Source organism: Leptidea sinapis, chromosome 41, assembly GCF_905404315.1.
Source record: "Leptidea sinapis chromosome 41, ilLepSina1.1, whole genome shotgun sequence".
NCBI classification, from domain to species: Eukaryota; Metazoa; Arthropoda; class Insecta; order Lepidoptera; family Pieridae; genus Leptidea; species Leptidea sinapis.
Genome location: NC_066305.1, coordinates 3322843 through 3345020, shown reverse-complemented (window position 1 = coordinate 3345020; position 22178 = coordinate 3322843). Strand labels below are relative to the sequence as shown.

At 32.5% G+C, this 22178-nt stretch overlaps 2 protein-coding genes across 7 annotated transcripts; one reads left to right on the top strand and one right to left on the bottom strand.

The window, feature by feature from the left end:
- Positions 1–11810: 11810 nt before the first annotated feature.
- On the top strand, positions 11811–15554 carry LOC126976634 (translin-associated protein X). Its single transcript, XM_050825118.1, has 4 exons — positions 11811–12074; positions 12169–12388; positions 14249–14664; positions 15346–15554. Exons 1-4 carry the CDS (start codon positions 12062–12064, stop codon positions 15543–15545), a joined length of 849 nt encoding a protein of 282 aa, XP_050681075.1. The 5' UTR covers positions 11811–12061; the 3' UTR covers positions 15546–15554.
- Positions 15555–16725: 1171 nt separating this feature from the next.
- LOC126976599 (aprataxin and PNK-like factor) lies at positions 16726–21807 on the bottom strand. 6 transcript variants are annotated; one of them, XM_050825007.1, is made up of 9 exons: positions 21612–21806; positions 21466–21537; positions 21041–21359; positions 20083–20202; positions 19792–19868; positions 19235–19462; positions 18631–18725; positions 18078–18244; positions 16726–17024 (listed from the first exon to the last, which is right to left on the bottom strand). In XM_050825007.1, exons 1-9 carry the CDS (start codon positions 21708–21710, stop codon positions 16810–16812), a joined length of 1392 nt encoding a protein of 463 aa, XP_050680964.1. In that variant the 5' UTR covers positions 21711–21806; the 3' UTR covers positions 16726–16809. The 6 variants fall into 6 exon arrangements, with proteins under 6 accessions (XP_050680964.1, XP_050680960.1, XP_050680965.1 ...); XM_050825003.1 differs by having other exon boundaries at positions 19235–19539; positions 19746–19868; positions 21612–21804; XM_050825004.1 differs by having other exon boundaries at positions 16881–17239; positions 19235–19539; positions 19746–19868; positions 21612–21804.
- Positions 21808–22178: the final 371 nt, after the last annotated feature.

The window sequence follows — 22178 nt, the reverse complement described above, 5'->3', positions numbered from 1 at the left end:
ATGACAAACTGTTATTTTTGAAAAGTTTAGATATAAAGTATTCGGAAATTTAATTTTTTCATAAAATAAATACATTTTCAAATAAACATTTTCCTTCATACCTGATCGGAATCTGGTTTGGTTGTAAATACGAATTCCCTGAACTAAACAAACTGATTTTCTTGAAATCGATCTTTTAGACTTTGATTTATTTGTGAATCATTCAGCTTACGATTCAAATCGATCTTTTGGAATCGATCGAAATTTGGAAAGAATCGGCATCCCTAACATCACTTAATAATTTATGTCAATGTCATAAAATATCAAAGAATATTTTTACTCTACAGATGTGACAACTGACAAGTTAGATTTTTTAAGGTTTTTTTTCCATTCATATCACAAGAGTACCTTTGTTTAAACCAGTAAATTCCTATAGAGTTAATATTGTATCATCATATAAGACCGTGTTGGCTTGCACGTTCTATAGAAGTATCATACGTGATGATATGAGATACAATAAAAGAGGTACTAGTTCTCCGATCATGAAGATTTATTTTAATCAAAAGTCCTAATACGTCAAAATGGCAACTTCATAATACACACATCAAAAAAGCAACATGTGCAAATTTAAATTTTAGCTAGATTTTTCACATTATAACGTATTTTATTTTTAAAATAATATTTTTAGGTCCTATGATGTAAAAATAACAGCTGTTGTCTTTATAAGATCATTGAATAACCGAAATTAACAATTTTAGAATATACTGCAGAATCTAAGTTACATAAGCAACTAAACATTCTTTTAACAAAATGAAATTTCTAAAGAAAATGAATTTATCGTGAAAGAATAGGATAATTTAATACAAAGTATGGCCTCCTCTGCTATTCATTCAGAACTTGTCGGCAACGATTATTCATTGAATTAATGAGACTGTTTATGTCATCTTGCGGTATTCGCTCCCAATGGAATTGTAGCAAATCCTTCAGCTGTTGGGTTGTTGTCACTCCGTCCAAGTCCTTCAAAACACGTCTCTGGAGCATGACCCATGCGTGCTCAATGGGGCGATTGTGCAGGCCAGGGCAATACCCGAACGTTCTCCGTTGCCAAGTATTGACTGGTTCGCCGAGCTGTATGTGAACGCGAATTGTCATGCATTAACGTATAATCGGAGCCAAAGGTTTGAGCAAATGGATGGATATAAGGTCTGAGAATATCCTCAACGTAATTTTCAGCGTTCATGTTTCCATTTACAAAAATGAGCTCAGTTCGCCTATTCTTCATAATACCCGTCCATACCATAACTATTGAGCCGCTGTATGGATGAACTTCCTGAATGCACCTGAGCCTTTCAGTAATTCCGGGTCGACGGTACACTCGCACCCTTCTTGTATCAGGCCTAAACCCAAATCGCGACTCATCGGAAAACATAATTTTACCCTTTTGTTCCTGGGTCCATGTTCTGCGTTCTCTACACCATTCATTTCGACGAGTGCGATTCCCGTGACTTGTCAGTTTGCACCTAATTGGTCCTCGAGCTCGTAGGCCGTACTCATGCAGTCGATTTCGCACAGTTTGGGGACTTACATCAACACCACTTGAATTTTGTAGCCTCAAACTTATCTCTCGAGCGGTTAACATCGGCTGGCGTCTTGCAATCTGTTGTATGTACCGGTCTTGCCGAGTGGTTGTACTCCTTTTACGGCCTGTATGCTGTTCAGCCGGTTCCCTTGTATTATTGTAGCGCTGCCAAAGACGATAAATAACACTTCTATGAATGCCAAAATGCCGAGATACCTGAGATTGATTACTTCCCGCTTGCAACATACCTACAGCTCTTTGCATTTCATTTTCCGTCAAATGACGTCGCTCTATGACGTAAAGAATATCTAACAATTCAATTTTATCGCTAACTTTATTTAAATGGTTGATAAAATTATAAAATCAAGACTAAACGTAGCAATAAAAACGCACTTAAATTCAAACAATTTCCCTTTCATTTAATTTTATGAAAAAACAAATCAATCTATTTTTTTTACAACCAGCCAGTATGTCATCAATATCAAAAAAGTTTACATACCTATGCACTTTGAGTGAAGTAAAACTTAGAAATTAATTAATATAAATGGTAAATTTGTAATATCATGCATGTTGCTTAGACTTTTTTGATGTGTTATACATAACCCATGTTATTTATTCCTTTGTAACACTCATGCGGGAAAAGTACCTAGTATCTTGGCGCTGTCTGTTGCGTTTGAAAAAGAGCCGTTTGCCCATTTTAGAGTTACGAGCGTGCATTGAGTGCGAAAAGTTTACTTGTCGCACGCAAATGTTGTTTGAATGCGAAAAGATTACTTGTCGGACGCAAATTATACTTGGCACACGCAAATTTCGAAATATCACAAATGAATTCAGTTGCCGCGTCTGACAGTATAATTTAATAAATAAAATTATAATTTAAGTAACAAATGTTTAAAAACGAATATTGAGTCGGAAATAATACATAAATCGTCGCATTTCTAATACAAAATAGTATGTGCAACTCGTGCGACTAGTGGTCGATTGTCGATGCGGTCATTACTATATGTAATATACTATTTTTCTCTTATTTACGGTCATAATAATATCAAGGTGTAACTATAAATACTAAAGTCAAATAAACGTTATTCAAACTCATTTTAAATCATCATTATTAATATTCAATTCATTAGTGAATTCGGTTCGGTTACAGTAGAGCTCATGAAAAGAACATACAAGAAACTCATAGGCCTCTAATTATTTTACATTGCCTGTAAATATAGGTAGTTAACAAATTACCTTGTAACCTCCCGCATACAATATAATTTGAAACATATTCATTTCAAAGGCGTTTTAAACATTAAATATTTCATAAAAAAAAAAAAAAAAAAAAACTGCACAAATATAAATTATTAGATGAATCTACTTTTAGAGCTTGAATTCGATTGTGATAAGGTGCTTCGTGAACATGATGGTCGTGATGACTGTCATAATAATTAGTAATCGCAGCAAACAAATACGACTTAGTTACTATAACAGTCTCTCTATGAACAGATCGACGAAGAATAGGCCGGCCTATTCCCGTTTTATTACGAGCGTAGGATCGAGGAGAGCTTATGTCAAAAAGTTAAATTCATTAAAAAAAAATTACGTATTCCTGAAGGCCTACCATCAACTTATGATTAGCGATTCAATTCCGATGTAGTTCAGATTAGGTACCTAAGCTGAATCGCTAAAATTCGTACCATGAAGTGCCTTTTACTGAGTGGCGTTTGAATCGTTTATGAAGAATGAACGAAATAAATTTGTCTGTGGTCCGCGGTGTGAGAAGAGATGACGCTCTACAGTCGTTGCATAAGTTTGTCTCTCTTACTCAAACCATATAGCTGCATTTCGAAACCTAAAAAGATATGATTTTAGCGATGTTTTTGCGTAAAAATTATTACTCGTGTTTAGTATTTCCATTTTCGGTATTTATTAACAGTATTTTGTCTTACAATAAAGTCCTATAAAGTATTCTCATCTCATCTTTCATGAATTACATTTTCCTTTTCTATATGTTTTCATTACTTTTCAAAAGTTATTAACAACACGATTCACTGTCCGCTAAGGAAGTAGCAACTTTTATTTTGAATCGCTCACTTTGACACATAAGGTATCCAGTTTAGGTTGAAATGTAATTAATTAGGTTGTGCGAATTAATGAACGAACTAAATCTGTTTGCGATTTAATTTCCTACTTGATTCGACGTCAACCTAAATTCGATCGCTTAAATGCTGTCGCGGTATGAAATAGCAAAGCAGTTCATTTTATCGCTATCTAGCTAGCTAGCTATTATCAATCGCAATAAGAGTTCATGGTAGGCCCGTTGGAAACACAAATTTACGGATCAGTTACGATTGTGATGAAGTTACGTTCCGATTTAGGGAAATTGCACAATGCGTATTCTCGTAACAAGATAGAACGTCAATTGTTAGGAAATAGTTATTTTCTTAGGTTGTTTGCAAAACTTTTACGTTTGGTTGAGTTAACAGCTTAAAAAATTATCTAATGAGCATAGATAACCCTTTAAATAATACTAGAAATATTTTAGTTTTCTTAGAATAATATTGGTAAATTCGAGCAAGCTTGTCGTTGACGTTGTCAGTTAACGTTCTAGGGAAATGATTGGAGAATACCGATCTAGAGCAACTCTGGATAGGATCGAAACTTCAACAATTAAAATGATTGAATATATTCATCCAGAGCAAGTGGGAAATTATTTGATTAAAGGGTAACATGAACTTTCCTACACACGAATTTATTTAACATTATACAGTGGTCGCAAATGAAAAATTCGCTAACAATGCTGCACAATGCTGACTTGTGCTGATCCAAAATTTCAAAAGTGGATTAGTTCTCATTTGAGTGGTTTGGCCCATTTGCACCAGCAGAGTGGGCGAAGTTCATTGTTGAATAATATTCATAGAATTAGCAACTTAATAATAATATAAGATGTTGTTTTCTTCATTATTTTTTTTATATTATAAATACGTTTTCTCCATGAAATTATTTATGATTGCCTGCTTCATAAAATTATTCGATCAAGCCATTGAAATGTTGACAAAAGTATATTTCTGTAAAATAAAGTTTAGAATACTAAATTGAAATTGTATTCACATTTTAAATGTAAAAAAAAAATGTTTATACCTTCATCCATACTTATATTTATTGTTTAACAAAGTCTGAATTAACTTTTATTGTTTCTTGCATATTAGAGATATGAATACATTAGTTAACAATTAACATTTGGTATGGTATATTCTCCATCTCTGTGAGTCCATTACCCTTCTCCAGTTTCAGACCAGTCTCCATGGGCGTTGACACTGGCTTACATTCAATATTTATTAAATTTTCAATATAATTCTCCTGTGACAATGTTATTTATCCCCTTACATGGGTGAATTGTATGCCCAGGCAATGATGGAGTGAACCCATATCTCGTAACTCAAAAACTTTTTGCAGTTTTGTTTTGACTTCTCGTAACAACATTTCTGATTTATATGCTAGTATCATCACATCACATCACATCGCATCCACATAAATGTTTGCAAACAGCTTTTCTCCTCCTTATTCTAATATATACAAGCAAGGATCCGCTGAAGAATTCTTAAATCCGATTTCCAACAATTTCTCATGTAACTTTAAGAACCATTGTCTTCCTGCTTGTTTCAAACCATATATGGCTTTGTTTAGTTGACATATCCCATTATTTTTATATCTATTTATATCTAAAAGCAATTCTTTTGCTTTTTTAATCAACTCTATGTCTTTTACATGTGTAATTATGTATTTTAAATATTTATCGAGATTTTTCGGCTTCTTCATATAAATTTGTTCATCTAAATCGCCGTTTAAAAATGCAGTACACACGTCTAGTTGGGATAACTTAAATTTATCTTCAATTGCATGTGCAATAAGTATTCTAAGAGTACTCATTTTTGCAACAGGTGCAAATGTTTCAGTGTAATCAATTCCTTCTTTCTGCACCCTCGAGAACCTGGGATACTATATCCATATTATGGAAATCATAATTTTGCACGGCGGCCATTTTGGATTTCAAAAATGATCCCAAATTCGTTCTCTGCTTCCTCGAGAACCTCGGATACGATATCCGTATTGTTGAAATCATAATTTTGCACGGCGGCTATCTTGGATTTAAAACATGATCCCAAATTCATTCTCTGCACCCTCGAGAACCTCGGATATGATATCCATATTGTTGAAATCATAATTTTGCATGGCGGCCATCTTGGATTTCAAAAATTATCCCAAATTCATTCTCAGCATTCTAGAAAACCTCTGATTTAGCTGGATTAGCGCTTCAATCTTCTCGCTTTTTCGTTTCATCGAGTTTCAAAAAACAACGATTCTAAAGAACCTCTTTCCTTACACTTCAAAAATTGTTGCAAAGATAATTAAATACGCGATGTTGTTATTTAATTCTTAATTTATTTATTATTTATTCTTTCTTTATTATATATAATCTAATATTTCTTACAATTTACTAATTTAGGGAAATGTCTATTCACTTGCAACATTATTTGGCTCTGTTGCGTGTTGGCGAATGTAAGTACGTGACGCTCACGCACACATTACTTATAATGTTACTTCTATATTACATACTGCTTGACATGAGCAAAGCATACGATAGAGTCTCTTATGATATCTTACTAGAAAAATTATTTCTCTCAGGAATTCGAGGAATTGCCCATAAATGGTTCAAATCTTACCTTAATAATCGTTTTCAATATGTGGAAATAGAAAATACTAACTTCGAGACTGGAAAGATAGACCACATAAGATCTAATAAAGCTCACTTATCAGGATCGATTCCACAGGGCAGTGTGTTGGGTTGTATATTGTTTCTCATATACATAAATGATCTTCCTAACTTAATAGATGATGATTGTACTCTTTTTGCTGATGACATTTCTATTTTGATCCCATGCTCTAATTTAAAACAACTAGAAGAAAAATTAAATATTACAATGGACAAAATCTTTTATTGGCTAAATAATAATAATCTTGAACTTAATATTAATAAAACTAAAATTATACCTTTTAAACCTTATCAAAAATCCCCCTTAAATATATCTTATTCTTACAAATGAAACAGTTGACACAGCTACACTACTGGGAATTGATTTAGACTCACACTTGACATGGAAGCCATATCTACAGAAATTAAAAAGCAAAATGTCATCTTTTACTTATGCTCTTTACCAACTAAAACGCGTAACAGATTTCAAATCTGCCCTTGCTGCTTATTATGCATATGCACTTTCTAGATTATCATATGGAATATTAATATGGGGAAACTGTAGTGAAATAAAAGATATATTTATTCAACAGAAAAAATGTATCAGAATTTTAGAAAATATTCATCAGATGGATTCATGTAGACCATATTTTATTAAACACAAAATTTTAACCCTTACTTCAATTTACATCCTAGAAGCATGTAAATTTGTTAAAAAACATTTGGACTTATACACAACACTACCAAATAACAAGCGAAATAATAGAAATTTAAACAAATTAAAAATTCCCCAAACAAGTATGTCATTAGTGTCATCGAGCCCTCACCACATGGTAATAAAAATTTATAATCACATCCCAAACGAAATTAAAAATAAAGAGAAGCCTTCTCTATTTAAAAGACATCTTAAAAAATTTTTAGTTTCAAAATGCTTCTACGATTTACCCGAATTTTTTAATTACAAGTGTGAGAATTAGTTACAATATAGTATAAGAATGTAAAAAATGTATAAGACTTATTTATTTTATGTATAACGTTGCTGTGCCCTTGCAGGGCGTCACATATTGTCTACCCATTAATGTACCAACCATCCTACTGTAAAATGTGACTTGCAATAAAATATTTTGATTTTGATATATTAACAGGAACTATAAATGAAACTAACGTTCTGAGTGTTATTATTCTATAATCATTGCACTATATTACAAACAAACGTTTTTTAAACATCACGTAAAAAAAGAGTTATAAAATTTTACGGCTTTGTTCGACTACAAATTAACTAGAGGTTTTGTAGTAATAGCTTAAAACTTTGTTTTCAAATGAAACTACGATTGCTACCAAAACGCAAGTTTCTTATAGTTTATTTATATTTTACCTCTAAACGTAATCGGTTATTATTTTTTCTAATGAATTTGTTCATTACATAGTATGATAATAACTCTTTAGTATTATAGAAATAGGCATAGTTTATTTATCATGAAAATTAATAATTTGTCACATTATGTTATTGTGTCCTGGTGCTGTTGGTTTAATACGAGGGGTGCGCGTAAATTCCTTTACAGAGTGTTTGCAGATATCTGAAGATATATTATAATTATTTCGCTACCACCTTATTCTTTAAAAGTACAAACTCTGAATAATGCAAGCACTGCACCGGCTAAAACATCAATAGAAATTCCCGTAGATGTGATGAGTTCTGATCATGAACCTGATGAACCTTCATATTCTATAATATATATATAATAAATATATATATAGAACCTGATGAACCTTCATATTCTATAATATATATATTATATATATATTCTATAGTAGGAAGGTTCTCATGATGTAGCCAATTCAGAATCAGTTCTATTTTATTCCAAACTGAAATAAATCTCACACGAAAGAGGTAAAGGAATAAAAAGGTAAGGAGTAAAAAATAATGATAACATCATAAGTACGTATGCTTAATGCTTAAGAAACAGATTTCAGTTTGGCGAAAGCTTTGATTACTTTAGGTTATATATTATTATACTCTTTGCTTTAGGTACCTACTTGTTTTTCGCCATTATATTGTTTTATGTTTTGTATGATTATAGAAGTAAAGTATTTTTATTGATAAAAGTGAAACCATATTCAACTACCATATAGTTTCACACTGAAACAATCGAGATTGGGATCTTTATTCTTCTATTGAGCAGAGTATTAATTTAATAACCACTGCTTCTATTGAGCAGTGTACTAATTTAAGCAAAGATTTGGAATATTTTCCAAAAAATTAAACAATAAGACAATAGGGCACTCCTCTAGCAGTGTAAAAACACAATGTAATATAACAAGTACTGGAATAAGTAATAATTGTAAAATTGCAAACCTGATGCACCAAAACATGCAAGGATTATTAGGTAAAGAACTTGAACTGGAGTTATTTATAAATCATAAAGATATACATATTTTATGTTTAACAGAGCACTGGCTCAGAAAATATGAGCTCATCTTTAACTTCAGTGGTCATCAGGTGGCAAGTGCGTTTAGCAGAGAAAAAGCTACATGTGGCGGCTCTCTTATTCTTGTAAGTAAATTATTTAAATTCAAAGAACGAGAAGATATTGTAGGCCTCTCTGTTGAACGTACAATTGAAATAGCCTGTGCAGAGCTCAAGTGCGCCATAGTATATACAGACCCCCAGATGCAGTATATGAATTATTTGAAAGTGTATTGGAGGAGGTTTTATTAAAGTTACCTGAGTCTAAGAATTATATCATGATATGTGGTGATTTTAATATTAATTTATTAGAAAAATCCTCAACCAGTATTAGATTCAGTTCTTTATTCAAATCATATGATTTAACCAATATTTTCTTAGAGCCTACTAGAGTAACTGGCACCTCCAAAAGCTGTATTTATAACATATTTACCAATTATAAACCCATTTCTCAGGCAATAATTAACAAACTGAGTTCAGACCACTTTGGTCAGTTAGCCTCTTTTAATATTGAGGTCAATAAATGTACTAAAATTAAAAAGTTTACGTTTGTTCCTGTGAATAATAGGTGAATGGAGAAATATAGAGGCAATGTGTCAGTTAAACTCTCAAATTTGGATTTATTCAAATATAATATTAATCCAAATGAAATGTATGATATGTTATTTAAAATAATTAAAACAGAGTTTGCTTCTATATTTACTTCTAAGACAGTCAAATCAGGTGGTCTCCTGTCATTTAATGATTGGGCAACAGCTGGCATTCATAGGAGCAGACAAAAGCTATATGAACTGTATAGTGAGAGATCATTGTATAATCATGATACATCTTTTCTCCAGTATGTTAAAAAATACTCTAAATTATTTAAAAGTGTTTGTTCAATTGCAAAGTCTATGCATATCAGACAAATAATTAAAAATGCACCAAATAAAATAAAGATGACTTGGAATGTTATTAACTGGGAATCTGGAAGATTGAAAGACCGCAACATTGAATATAATCTATCAATAAACAATACAATAATTCAATCTCAGCAGGAAGTTGCTACTGCTTTTGAGAATTTTTTTTCTGAGATTCCAGTTTCTATCACACTCTTGCTTCCTCCACCAGTGTTGCTGAGTCACTTCTTCTGGAAAATGTTATAGGATGTCAACAAAGTTTCAATTTTAGTTTTGTTAGCCCTGGAGAAATAATTAAAACTTTTAAATCTCTAGACATGAAAAAAACTGCTGATATATGGGGCATTTCTGTTGAAATAATAAGTTCAATAATTGATGTCATAGCACCATATTTTGCAATAGTATTTAATAATTGTATTAATCGTGGCGTGTTTCCTGACCTTCTGAAACATAGTAAAATTACACCAATATTTAAGTCGAGATGCTCTTCTGACCCGAACAACTAATGTCCTGTGTCGGTTTTGCCGACCCTTAGTAAAATTTTTGAAAAAATAGTTTTAAGCCAAGTGCTTACTTACTTTAACTCTTATAAGTTACTTCATTTGAAACAATTTGGCTTTACTAGGGGACGTTCAACAATGGATGCAGGTGTTGAGCTGATCATGAATATTTTTGATGCCTGGGAGGAATCGCAGAATGCACTTGGCATCTTCTGTGATTTATCTAAGGCTTTTGATTGTGTTCAACATTCAACGCTGGTCAGGAAGCTATACCACTATGGCATAAAAGGAACTTCGCTCGATCTTCTGACTTCATATCTAAACAATAGAATTCAGAGGGTCGACGTGAATGGCAGGAGATCTCCTGGGACTCCTCTCAGTATGGGGGTACCACAAGGGTCTATTCTTGGACCGTTCCTCTTCCTTATCTATATAAATGATCTTCCTAATCTTATAGAGAAAAAACAGAAGGTAGTATTGTTTGCGGACGACACTTCACTGATTTTCAAAGTGAAAAGAAACCAAGCTATGAATGACGAAGTGAACGATATTTTATCTGACATTGTGTACTGGTTTAGCGCTAATAACCTATTGTTAAATAGCAAGAAAACTAAATTCATTAAATTTACCGTACCAAATGTCAATGTTTTGTTAAACGGAGAGGTGATAGAACCGGTGGAATCTGCTATATTTCTTGGCATAACTCTAGATTCCAAATTACAATGGGGCCCCCATATTGAAGGATTGGCGAACAGACTTAGTTCTGCAGCATACGCGGTTAAAAAAATTAGACAATTAACTGACATAGATACGGCGCGACTAGTATACTTTAGTTATTTCCATAGTATTATGTCCTATGGTATATTGCTATGGGGCAACGCTGCTGATATTAATACAATATTTGTGCTGCAGAAGAGGGCTATTCGCGCTATTTATAACCTAGGTCCTAGAGAATCATTGAGAGCAAAATTCAAAGAAATTAACATCTTGACTGTTGCTTCTCAATATATTTTTGGTAATGTAATGTATGTTCATAGGCACATACCTAAGTGAATTTGCCAGAAACTGTCATAACCATAATGTTAACACCAGGAACAGACATAAACTGATGATGCCTACTACTCGGCTTAGTCGAGTTAGTAAGTCTTTTGTGGGGCGATGTATATTCTTTTACGAAGAGGCCCCAGAAAATGTTCAAAACAAAGGTGTTACGTTATTCAAAAGAATTGTTAAAAAACGTTTGTGTGGTAAAGGTTACTATAACATAAATGACTTTCTTAATGATACCACAGATTGGGAATGGAGCGACCGCCCTCAGGCTATTAAATAATAAGTTTAATTGTACAATGTTACTTTAATTGTAAAACATACTTTTGATGAAAAAAAAAGCCCGCTGAGTTTGTTGCGCCCATTCTTCTCAGGCCTGAGGCATTCAATTTGGAATGGGTGGTAGTTTTTTTTGACTTTCAATAAGTGATTTCACATCCTATTTTGAATAAAAATATTTGAATTTGAATCTTAGTATATACTATAGTACGAGATATACTTAGTACTTACATCCTCTTTGAGATTAAAATATTTAATGTACTCTGTAGATTGCAATTTTGCTTCAAGTACGTAGATAGAGTTTATAGCAATTTTATAGGATCCATAGTCTAAGTTCAAGGAGGATGGAAATTATAAGTACCTACTGACCTACAGAGTTTCGGTGGGCTGTTTTGCTTGTTAGTTACCTCCACAGAGTACCTTATATTAAAACTGAAAGTCTGAAGAGAACACTTACTGTAGCAACTAACAATTACCTTCTACCTACGAAATTATAATTTGTTTGTGAAAATAATAGAAATAACAAAATATTCAAATCAGACAGGAACTAGGAAGTATTTAAATAATTTAATTATGTCTGGACGTGGTAAGTTTTTAAAAAGTATAGATATTCATAAAATTTTTACGTTTATTGTTCTGATTTGATTAAATTATTATACCTTCCAAAATCTTTATTTTAGGTAGACATCAAGGTAGGCGTAATAACAGCAAAACGCTTTCGTCAGTGGCGCGAGAAACCGTTTTATCCTTGCCTGCAGATAGTCCAGTTCTGAAACTTTTTAAGTCTGCTGCAAATAAGCTGAATGAACGTCAAGACAGACATGAGCGTCTTGTAAAACTATCCAGGGATATAACTATAGAAAGTAAAAGAATAATATTTCTATTGCATACAGCAATCACGTAAGTTTTTTTATATTTTGTAGGTGCAAATAGCTTGATTTTTTTATTCAAAATATTTACATATGTTTGAAAGCTGAAAGCATAATAAATTTTCTCAAAAGAAAATGAGTACTAAAATAGGCCTATGTGCAACATTTTTATTATGTTAAAAGAAAAACTAAGGATTAAGGATTGATCTCTGCTGTGCTCCAACTAGAACTTTATATTATAGTGTGTATTGACTATTTGTAAAGATCCTTGTGTGTGTGGCGTGACTCAATAGCATGTTTAATTTTTTGTAAGTTATATAGGTTATAAGTATTTATACTTATATTCATATTATTTTTGATCCCAGTGTAATTCTTATTTCTTGTAGTATTATTTTTACAAAGTTTTATTATTTATATTATTCAATTATCAGCAAAGTTTAACATAACATGTGGCACATCTATGTCACACATTGTTCGAGACTGGTTTGGATATTTTTTTTATTTATTTAAGAAGTACAACCACATTACACATATTATCCTTAAAAACTTAGTCTTATATATTACAGGGTATTGTGTCTAATATAACTTTGCCAAACAACTATGAGATAATAATAATACTAAATGATTTTAAATAATTAATAACAATAATATAACTAAATTCTGAAATCCTCCCAAATCTTCTTCTTAAAACTATAAACTGTCAAGAAACACATCCAACTCGATGTGACCATTAAATAAATTATATTACTCAAGAATTCGCTTAACTGGAGACTAAGCCTCGATTTGATCTACCCTACATATAGAAAATTTTAGATGAGTATGCCCACGGCTTATCTCCTCTCCTCTCCGCTTTGGTGGATACTGAGCCTTAGAGTACATATTTACTGGTGCTGCCATGAAGTAATCGAGAACTGGTGTAGAAAATGTACAACATGCGTTTCAGTGAAATGGTCTCAAACAAAATCTAGAGGAAAGCTTCAACTGTACAATGTAGAAGAATAGCCATAGGTGTGGCTGTGCCGTTTTCCCTAACAGAACAGGAACCGATTCATTGTGGTGGTTCAAGATTACTTCACCAAATAACCTGATGTATTTGCTATACGGAACCTAGAGGCGAACACTGTAGCTTAGAAGCTGGTCCAGGAAGTAATCTGCCGTTTTTTTTGTACTCTTGGAACTGCATAATGATCAGGGAAGAAATTTTGAGTTGGCGTTATTCCAAGAGATATGTAATCTTGGAATAAACAAAACGCGTACTACGCACCCTCAATCTAACAAATTCAACCAAACGTTAACTGAATCTCATCACAGGAAAATTTACCAATCACATTAGATTAGCACATGGAAGTAAATTAAAGAATGTGCATATCAACACCTTTTCGTGAGGGAAGGAAGAGAGAAGAAGAATATGATAACAGAGGTGGGTAGTGTTACATCAAATGTTTGCGAGAATTTGATACAAGTGATTTATTAAATATGTTATTGATACATAAGAAGTGTATTACTGACTGCTGCAACTTGAAATTAATTATTTGTGAAATTATTCTGTTGTTTTCTATAGTCCACGTAACAATATGATACAATCGGCACTTCATTCATGTTTTTATTATTTATTTTAATATATTTTTCAATTTCTTCATTTCGGAGGGCATTGCACTATCTGGCTAGGATGGTATTAGGGTGATTCTGTGTTTATTCCTTATTTATATTATTCAAATTGTCAAAATTCCACGCTAAAAGTGTAATGTGAAAATTAAAACCTTAGGAGAGGTAAATTGTTAGCAAATATTATAAAATGTGAAGAATATAAGATGTTAGATATAAAAGCAACTTCTGTTTGAGTTTACAGAAAATCATTCATGTATATCTGAGTGTCTATTGTTTGTTTTAGAAAAGAATCCACTGAAAAAGTTTTAAAAGAAGCAAATGAGCGCCTACATAAGTTGATTAACGGCCCCCTTAGTAGTATTGGTTTAGAACTAGAAAACTGTCCAGCATATCTGCATTCCCGTGCTGTCACTGCGGGTTTCCAAGAGTTCATTGAAGCTAGGACACTATTTTCCTTTATGGAAAGTAAAAGTATTGTTACCTGGTTGGATGTACAGAAAGAGTTGACATATGTTGTAAATGAAGAAGAGACAGATAGGACTGTAGTGACCATGTTGCCACAGGTTGACTATATGTTGGGCTTAGCTGATTTGACTGGAGAGTTAATGAGGAGAGCTATCAACAGTATATCAAGTGGAGAGAGTGAGGAGTGTTTCGATTCATGTCAAGCCGTTCGCGTTCTGTATACAGGCTATTTAGGTAAAAAAATATATTTTATTTTATTAAGTATTTATTATTTTGGTGCCGACTTTATTTTAATTTCTTTATGTAAAAAATGATCTCAATTTGACTGCGATTCCCAGCCGAGCAAATTACTCAGGAGATTGGCCACCATCTTGGTGAACTTAGACCCAAACAGACACTTTAAAAAATCTGTACCTACTTTTGCAAAACTCTCAAATATAATGAAACTTAAAATAGTATTGATTTCATATACAGCTTGGATTTAAAACAGATGACACTAACATAAAACTATCCATCTGTTCCGTGCTAGACGAGAGGCGTCCTCTAGTAACATGGCCAATGTTGAGCGCATCTACTCCACTCCTTAGGGAGATTGTCCTCCCATCTTTGTAATTCCGCATGCTCCGATTCCTGTCTCCAGAAGATAAATTCATTATTTAAACAGGGCACTATTTATATATTTTAGATCATGCGCTGTTGTACCACTTTTAGTTTTCGGCTGTAACAATGTGTTTTCGATTTTCGAATCATATTATTAGACGCTTAGATTAAGGTCGGCGACGCTTTTGTGATTCTTTGCAATGCCACAGTGGTGATTACATGCCATCAGTTGACCCGTATGTTTACTCGTTTGTCCTTCTATAAAAAAGATTTCGAGATAGAGATAGTATAAATTATTTATTTTTTTAATTTCAGGACTGTTTAGTACTGGCAAGGAGCTCGCCCGTAAAATGTCAACTACACGCAGTAATGTATTTAAAGTAGAGTCTGCAATGTATGCTTTACGTGTGCGAGGTGGGGAGGCACCTCCGACACTGCTGTTGGTGGAGAAACCGGAATATGATCACCATGATGCATCTGATGATGAAGGTTTCTTTCAAAGCAATAAATGTTAAGCTTTTCAATTGTGTTTTACTTCAGTAAATTAAATTTTCAAATCCATAGATATTTTGCCTTCAAATCGAATTCACTTGTGAATAACATGATGGAGAGGAAGAAAGAGTACATCGAAGTTAAGGGAGGAGGCCTAGATATAACAATGGATATAGCCTTGGATCACTTGGTACAAGACATCATGTTGGTGTTTCTCAATTCCAGGTGCCACTCTAGTATGAGCTCGAACCATTTACCAAAGCGACGGTGCGAATAAAAGTTAATCTTATTATAAGAAAGGCACATTAGACATGTGCTTTGCAATGATATTGCACCCCTGTGGATTATTTTTGACGAAAGCCAAATTTACAACCCTTAAAATAGATATTCTTGTGGTAAATCTTAATAAATAATTCAGCCATCAACATTGCACCTCTGTATATTTTCTTCGACGAAAACCTAATTGACGATCACAAAGAAGGCCCTTATATACGAGTAAGTCGGGAATTTACTATCTTTTCCAAGACGCTTTGGATAGGTCATTCTTTCCAGGCACTTCTTTTGGTCCAGCTTATTATAATATTAGAATACCATTGCTAGTTTCGACATGACAGAAAAGACTCGCAAGTGGCACTTTTATCATATAAATACTAGCCAACAGTGAACGGTAATGCTAGTTTTGTAGTATCCACTACTGCCCCAATTTTTTTTCTACTGTAGTACTGTCAATATCGTGTAACCAGCATTTTATTTCAGTCTCATCAGCTGGTTTCATGAAATTTGCCTTTTTATACGCTTTATATTAGCTTTACCTGTATGTTTGTAACCGACTTCTTTGGGCGCAATTTTGACCCACTTTAAACGGCTAGATTTCGTTCAAACTTTGTAGATTTATCGAGGACCGATAACATTACACAATTTGCAAAATATGATTTTTGTTAATTTAACATAATTTTCAGGCAGGAATTGATGTTAAAAACTTAATAGTTTTAAAAATACGCTTTCAACTAAAAAATTAAAAATAAATAATAGTTAAAAAAAAACTAAAAAGCACGCTTTATAGTATTTTTTAACTATTATTTTTATATCTATCTTTAAAGATTCATCAATTTACATACGTTTTTTAATTAAATAATTGAGAAAAAAAGTTAATATATCATAATCATTTGTGGGGAGTTATGACTTACGGCTGAATGAAACATGTAGCTATTCAAATTAATATAATTTACAAGATAATAACAATAATGATAAGTGGAGAAGGTCGACGGGCTGATCCACTGAACACATCTAATAGTCATCTGTATACTCTGGACTTTTCCTTGGGTCAACCGAGGGTTCCCATTCATCAGACTCATCACTTCCAAACGGATCAGGTTCCGACTCGGGCTCCGAATCAATATATTCATCTCTCTTTACAATTTTTCTTTCTCTCTTCCCGTCCAATATTAAATCTTCAGGTAATTCATCTTCACTTATTTTACGCTTTTTCCTCTTTGTCTTACCTGTTACACAATTTTATTCTTTATCAAAAAATTTCCATGATTTTTCTTTTTCGCGACTTTAAATTCCACGCGATTATATACCAAAATAAATGTTTAAAAGTCAAAATCAAGGTCAACACTTCCATCAGAATCCTCCGCATGCAAGTAATCATCATAAACATTCACAGTGCGCGCGTAAATGTAGATTGTTTTATCGCGTCTCTGAATTTGTATAGCTGTAAAGAAAATATTCCAGTTCAGCTTAGGGTGTATTGGGATCTATGTTTCTTGTGATTACAAAAGTAAATTTTCGCTACTTGCGCAATGTATACTTTCCTCACACAACTAAACTATGGTACTATGCGCTTTTACCAGGCTACACTACCTTCCTAACAGGACAGGTAACCTGATCGAAAATTCGTAAGACAATCCTCCATCTCATCCATAATGGATGAGAGTTGATTTTTCTGAGAGATAAACTTTTTAATGTAAAGTAATTGTAATAGTTCTGAAGTATTATTTTTTTAAGTTATACTATAATTTTTGTGTATGATAGCGAATTATATGAATATTGTATTTAACTTATATCTTTAAACGAGCAATTCTTGTATATATAGTCTGAATCTCGGAAACGGCTCCAACAATTTTAATGAAATTGAGTATACAGGTAGTTTCGGGGACGAGAAATCCATCTAGCTAGGATTCGATTTTAAAAAATGTAGTTTTATCCGTGTTTTAATGAGAAACAGCTACAATAACATTAGAATACAAAGGTCAATTTCGGCACTATATACAAGACTATAATCGCACAGATGGGACATTGGGTGATGTCATGTCCTGGAAAAGCATGTCACTGGATTAATGGAACTTGTGTTCAAGAGGTTTGACTACCCTCACGGTACATTGAAAGGGTCCTGGATCACCATTTATTCGCAAAAATTTCATAATCAATGACATCACAAGAAAATCTAATAATTTAAAATTTGAGTAGAAATTAAACCTTGTTTGAGTACTTCTAAGTATTATATCTATCAGTGTATTATGTGGTCATTGAACAACTTATTACATGTTTACCTTGTCTGGGAGGTGGAGGGGATATTCCTGGTGGGTGTTGGTGAAGCGCCCAGTGTCTCAGATCTGGCTTGAGACATTTTGCTCCATATGGACATATTCCTTTGTCACTGCTGCCCCAGTCACTGTCTCTTGGGTGACTGAACTGTGACAGGTGGGTTGGATTTCTCCTGAAAGATTGTAATTAGATATATTACTATATTATTAATATATTGAGCATATTAAAATTGTGTTTACAATACATTAATTAATTTTAACGATGTAATACCAAGGTTAGGCTGAAAAGTAACAGTCAATATTATGTTTTGATGTCTAAAACCTAACTTACAGAAAGCGAAATTTCTCCTCTTCTGCAGCATAGAAATCATAATTAGTTATTGATTTCGGTTGCATACAGTTATAGTTTTAGCTGTAACTAGGCTTCACATTGGATCTTGATTACTTGATGATCATGACAATACTGATGACCAAGTCATTCTTAAGATTTTCTTCTATACATGTCAATGAGATGCTGCAGAGTTATATTATTATAGTAATATAGATGTAATTGTCTTACCTATAACAGTTTGCACCATAATAACATCTTTCTCTCACTGTCTGCTGTGGTTTGTGTGCTGGTGATAAGGTCGAGTCTTTGGAAGGTGAAGTGTCCTGGGGAGGAAAGATGTTATTAGTAAAGTTTTCAACACAACATATCACTATAATTTTTATTATAGTCTACTATAGCTGAAACAAATGTTATAAGTAGCAGCAATGAAAAAAGTGACACATTATGTCAGATGACAAATACTTTAAACCAAATTAAACTTATTATTTTATTTCATAATAATCAAATACATGTAAACAAGTTAAATAACATACATACCTTAATAGTTTATCTCATGATTAAGGCTGCAGTACATAATTTAGTATGTATGTATGTAATCTAAGAAAATATGTATATACAAACATAAATAATTGTAGGTATTGCATATTGGAAAATGTATCTCTAAATAATTTCTTAATAAACATTGTTTTTCTTTGATATGTATCCTATTGTTGTTAATAAACAACATTACGCACTAAACCCACTTTTCTTCATGATTTTCGATCATCCAAATCTCTCATGACAATAATTAGTCCGGCTAATCGAGTTTCTACCAGATTTTAAAATAATTTACCTCTATATTATGATCACTAGGTCCTGGTTGTGGTTCTTGTTTTATTTCCAGTGGCTCTTTTTTTATTCTTTTAGGTTGATCTTCATCAACACTATGGCTCCGTTTTGTTGTTCCTTTAGATTCCTCCACATTGGAATTTTCCGTATTATTCGATTCATTGTCATTTGCATTCATAACATTGTCATTGTTATTGCTTTCGTTTTCATCTGTACTGTGGAAGCTGTTTTCTGTAGTGTTTTCATTGTTCATATTAGATTGCAGATTCTCAGCTACGTCAATGATGTTTGGCAATTGGTTTTCAGATGCTGCAAAGAAATATACTTTTCTCCATGGAATACAAAATAAATTCTACATCAACTAAGTAATTATTTTTTTATTTCTGCTTTGGTAATATGTCAAAGGTTATTGTTAACTATGGCATGACTAGATAATGTCATGATGAAAACCATTATAATTAAATACCTCTTTCAATAAAATTATCTGATTAATTAAAATTTAAAAAGTACCTTACCATTGCTGGTTCTTTCTTTTTCATCTATTCTGTGGTAGCTGTTTTCAGTACTGTTTTCGTTGCTCATATTAGATTCCAGATTCTTAGCTAGTTCAATAATGTTTGGCAATTGGTTTTCAGATGCTGCAAAAAATATATACTTTTCTCCATGGGATACAAAATAAATTCTACATCTACTAAGTAACTATTATTTTTATTTATGCTATGGTAATATTTCAAAGTTTATGGTTAACTATGGCAAGACTAGCTGATGTCATGATGAAAAAACCATTATAATTATTAAATACCTCTTTAAATCAACTTCTCTGATTAATCAAAATTTAAAAAGTACTATTACCATTGCTGGTTCTTTCATTTCCTTCTGTAGTGTGGAAGCTGTTTTCAGTAGTGTTTTTGTTGCTCATATTAGATTGCAGATTCTCAGCTATATCAATGTTTGGCAATTGGTTTTCAGATGCTGCAAAAAAAACATTTCTTCATGGAATGAAAATAAATTCTACATCAAACTAAGAAATTATTCTTTTTGTATCTGACATTAGTCATGATGAAAACTATTATAATTAAATACCAATAAACTTCACTGATTAATCAAAATTTAAAAAGTATCATAATATGCTAAAGAATTTCTAATAGAATTGGAACCTTTGATGTATTTTTCTTAAAATGCAATGCATGTTCAATTTAGATCTCGCCCTTCTCATTTTGTGCAAACAATTAATAACATTAGGTTCACTAACATACTAGTATTTATACCTGTCATTATTATTTATATGTTTCACACTACATACATTTATAAACCTAAAAGTGCTTTAAAGTCTGAAGTCTTTAAGATTTTGTAATCTATATAATATATAAAAATGAATTGCTGTTCGTTAGTCTCGCTAAAACTCGAGAACGGCAGGACCGATTTGGCTAATTTTGGTCTTTAATTATTTGTGGAAGTCCAGGGAAGGTTTAAAAGGTTTGAATAAACATGAAAATCCTCAGATTTAAATAAAAACAACAATTTTGATTTTCCTTTGAAGTGTCCCCCGTCGTTCAGAAATCAAATAAAAATAATAGTTTAAAATGAATAACTAACAAATTTTTATATTTTTCTAACTTTCTAAAGAGGTAAAAAATAAACTTCCTTAAAACACTGGTAACACTTAAAAAAAGGAGTCCTTTTGTTTGTTTTAAGTTTATTTTATACAAAAGTTTAGGTCTTCTATTTATCAATTAAGGTAGTATGAAGTCTGCCGGGTCAACTAGTTAATAATAAATTTTGGATTTCAAGTGATAACAGATGCACTTACAAATTAAAGAAGGAGATCCTGGATCATCATTATGTTTGGTAGCTTCTGTGTCTGCATAATTATCTTCATACATTGTTTCGTTGTCAATATTATTTTCATTTAAACCTCGAGTCTGACATAAACTTCCCGGTGCTACAGTATTAATGTTTTTATACTGAATATCACTCTCTGACTCGGGGCATACAATGATTTCAAACCAATATTTATCAGGTAAAAGACCAAAACAATCTCCTGTATCAAGATCAATTTCTTCATTGTGTTTCAATACCTTAACATCTTTGTTACAATCCTTGGTGTAAAAACATGGATTATGATGAAGCTGTCAAATAAACAACATGAATTAGAAGAGAACCGATTTATCATAAAGATTAATTTATTGTATTACAAATACTGCTATTGCAAATTAGAATATCCGTCAAACTCACTGCTTTAATACTTAGATATCTTTCCTTTACTTCCAACTGACCATGTTTCCTAGACACCCGTTTATCATCGCACTGTAATTAATAAAACTTTGGATATATTCAATAATGAAGATATAAAATTAACGGTTGTTAATATTTGAACATACCTGCAATAGTGAACCTCTCCCGAATATATGTATACCAACACCTAAATTAATTTTACTTGCTTCAGTTGTATCAGTGCGTACAAGTTTAATCATAACCATTTTTTCCAATAAATTTCAGAAAATAATAATCCTCAACAATATAGAATTTGTGCGCCATTAATAGGTATATACATATAGTTAGATACAACATTCAACAATAACAATGAACAAAGATAAAGCAATAGTAATAGTGTTCTGTGGATCTGTCATCTGTGACAGTGGTTCTGTCATCTGTGACTCTGTGGTTGATGGTTGATACTTGTTATCCAAAGAGTATAATAATTAGAGATGGGTCTAAAATTAATAAGCTGCTAAATTAACGCTGCTATTTTTTTTTAGTTTCAACACCGGTTAAATAATTTCTGAGATAGTTGTTAAATATAGTAGTCACAACTCTTACGAACACAGATAAAATTAATGGCAGCGGAGCAGTGTTCAGGTATTCTCCGCGGTGACACGGTCGGATATATATTTGTCTCCCTTTATCCCATTACTGCAGGCCGCAGCGCAGGACGATGAAACAAAGGA

Excerpts from the sequence above, each read along its gene's own strand:
- LOC126976634 (XM_050825118.1), top strand. Across the intron at positions 12,389-14,248 it reads CTATTGCATACAGCAATCAC|AAAAGAATCCACTGAAAAAG; the intron begins GTAAGTTTTTTT and ends TGTTTGTTTTAG. Across the intron at positions 14,665-15,345 it reads TCTGTATACAGGCTATTTAG|GACTGTTTAGTACTGGCAAG; the intron begins GTAAAAAAATAT and ends TTTTAATTTCAG.
- LOC126976599 (XM_050825003.1), bottom strand. The coding sequence starts at position 21,710 with ATGGTTATGATTAAACTTGTACGCACTGATACAACTGAAGCAAGTAAA. Across the intron at positions 21,538-21,611 it reads GGAGAGGTTCACTATTGCAG|TGCGATGATAAACGGGTGTC; the intron begins GTATGTTCAAAT and ends TATTAATTACAG. Across the intron at positions 18,245-18,630 it reads TATGGTGCAAACTGTTATAG|GAGAAATCCAACCCACCTGT; the intron begins GTAAGACAATTA and ends ACAATCTTTCAG.